The sequence below is a fragment of the Nannochloropsis gaditana genome (genome assembly GCF_000240725.1).
Source record: "Nannochloropsis gaditana CCMP526 unplaced genomic scaffold scaffold301, whole genome shotgun sequence".
Taxonomy (NCBI): Eukaryota; class Eustigmatophyceae; order Eustigmatales; family Monodopsidaceae; genus Microchloropsis; species Microchloropsis gaditana.
In genome coordinates this window covers 4,844-5,780 of record NW_005803652.1, presented here as the reverse complement: position 1 = coordinate 5,780, position 937 = coordinate 4,844, and the positions used below count along the sequence as shown (strand labels likewise).

Below are 937 nucleotides of genomic sequence, written 5' to 3'. Positions count from 1 at the left end.
TCCTCCTCAGCAAAGCCAAACGTGGTCAGAGAGGATGACCGTGCACCTCCATTAAACAAGGAGAGCGAGAACGGTAAGAAACCCAGATACTCAGGATATATAAATCAGTTGTCAAAACAATATCAAAATCTGATAGAAAAAAGCGCTGCGGCGGTGTAAACAGTCAAAGTAGTAACTTTAAATGTTCCCTGATCCCTCTTTCACCATCAGTTCCTTGATTAGGCAGCGGATGCTTTCAATCACTTAATATTTACACTTTTTCTCCCTTCCTTTTTTTTCCTTCTTCCTTCTATTACGTCTTATCTCTTCCTGTCATCGCATAGACGACATCCCCTTTGCCATAGAGGCCCCGGGCAGTCGACGGATCCTGTACTTCTCCGACTCGGAGAGCGATTGCAGTCAGATTTCCTCGGAATGCACGCCTCAAAGCAGCCTTGAGACGCCTGTGTCTTCCATTTCTGAGGACCTGGCCGCCTCCCGGACATTGAACGATGCCACCCGGGTCCTGTCCGTTTCTTCCACGCGCGTGTTCTCCAAGACCCCGTCGTCCTCCTCTCTCACCACCACTCCCTTTACCGCCTCCCTCCGGGCATTGCCCTCCATCCGGGAGGACGCAGCCATCACAGCAGCGGCCATGGGTGTTACAACAGCCGGGACTGACGCGGCGGCTCAATCAATAGAATTAAAGGGGGACGGGGGAGAGTCAAATGGGGTAAGCGGACAAGGAGGTCGGCATGAACACGAACCAGGAAGGAAAATTCCGGGAAGCGGGGGTGGGGGTGGAGACGGGAGGAAAGAGAGAGAAAAATCAAGCAGCGGCAGCCGTCTTTTATCCCTCCTGCCGGTCCGTCGTGCCTCGAGCAAGGGCTTCGCTCTGGAGCGGCCGCGCCCCGACAGGCCCCTGACCCGCTTCCTCTCTGTCGGACGCAAAGCTTTT

At 54.0% G+C, this 937-nt stretch overlaps 1 protein-coding gene across 1 annotated transcript; it reads left to right on the top strand.

The window, feature by feature from the left end:
* NGA_0101200 (uncharacterized protein) lies at nt 1–660 on the top strand (the record flags this gene model as incomplete). The annotated part of the gene is made up of 3 exons (XM_005855062.2): nt 1–73; nt 324–546; nt 651–660. Coding segments are annotated over 3 exons (306 nt in total), but the record flags the coding sequence as incomplete, so codon positions are not given.
* Between the last annotated feature and the right edge of the window lie 277 nt (nt 661–937).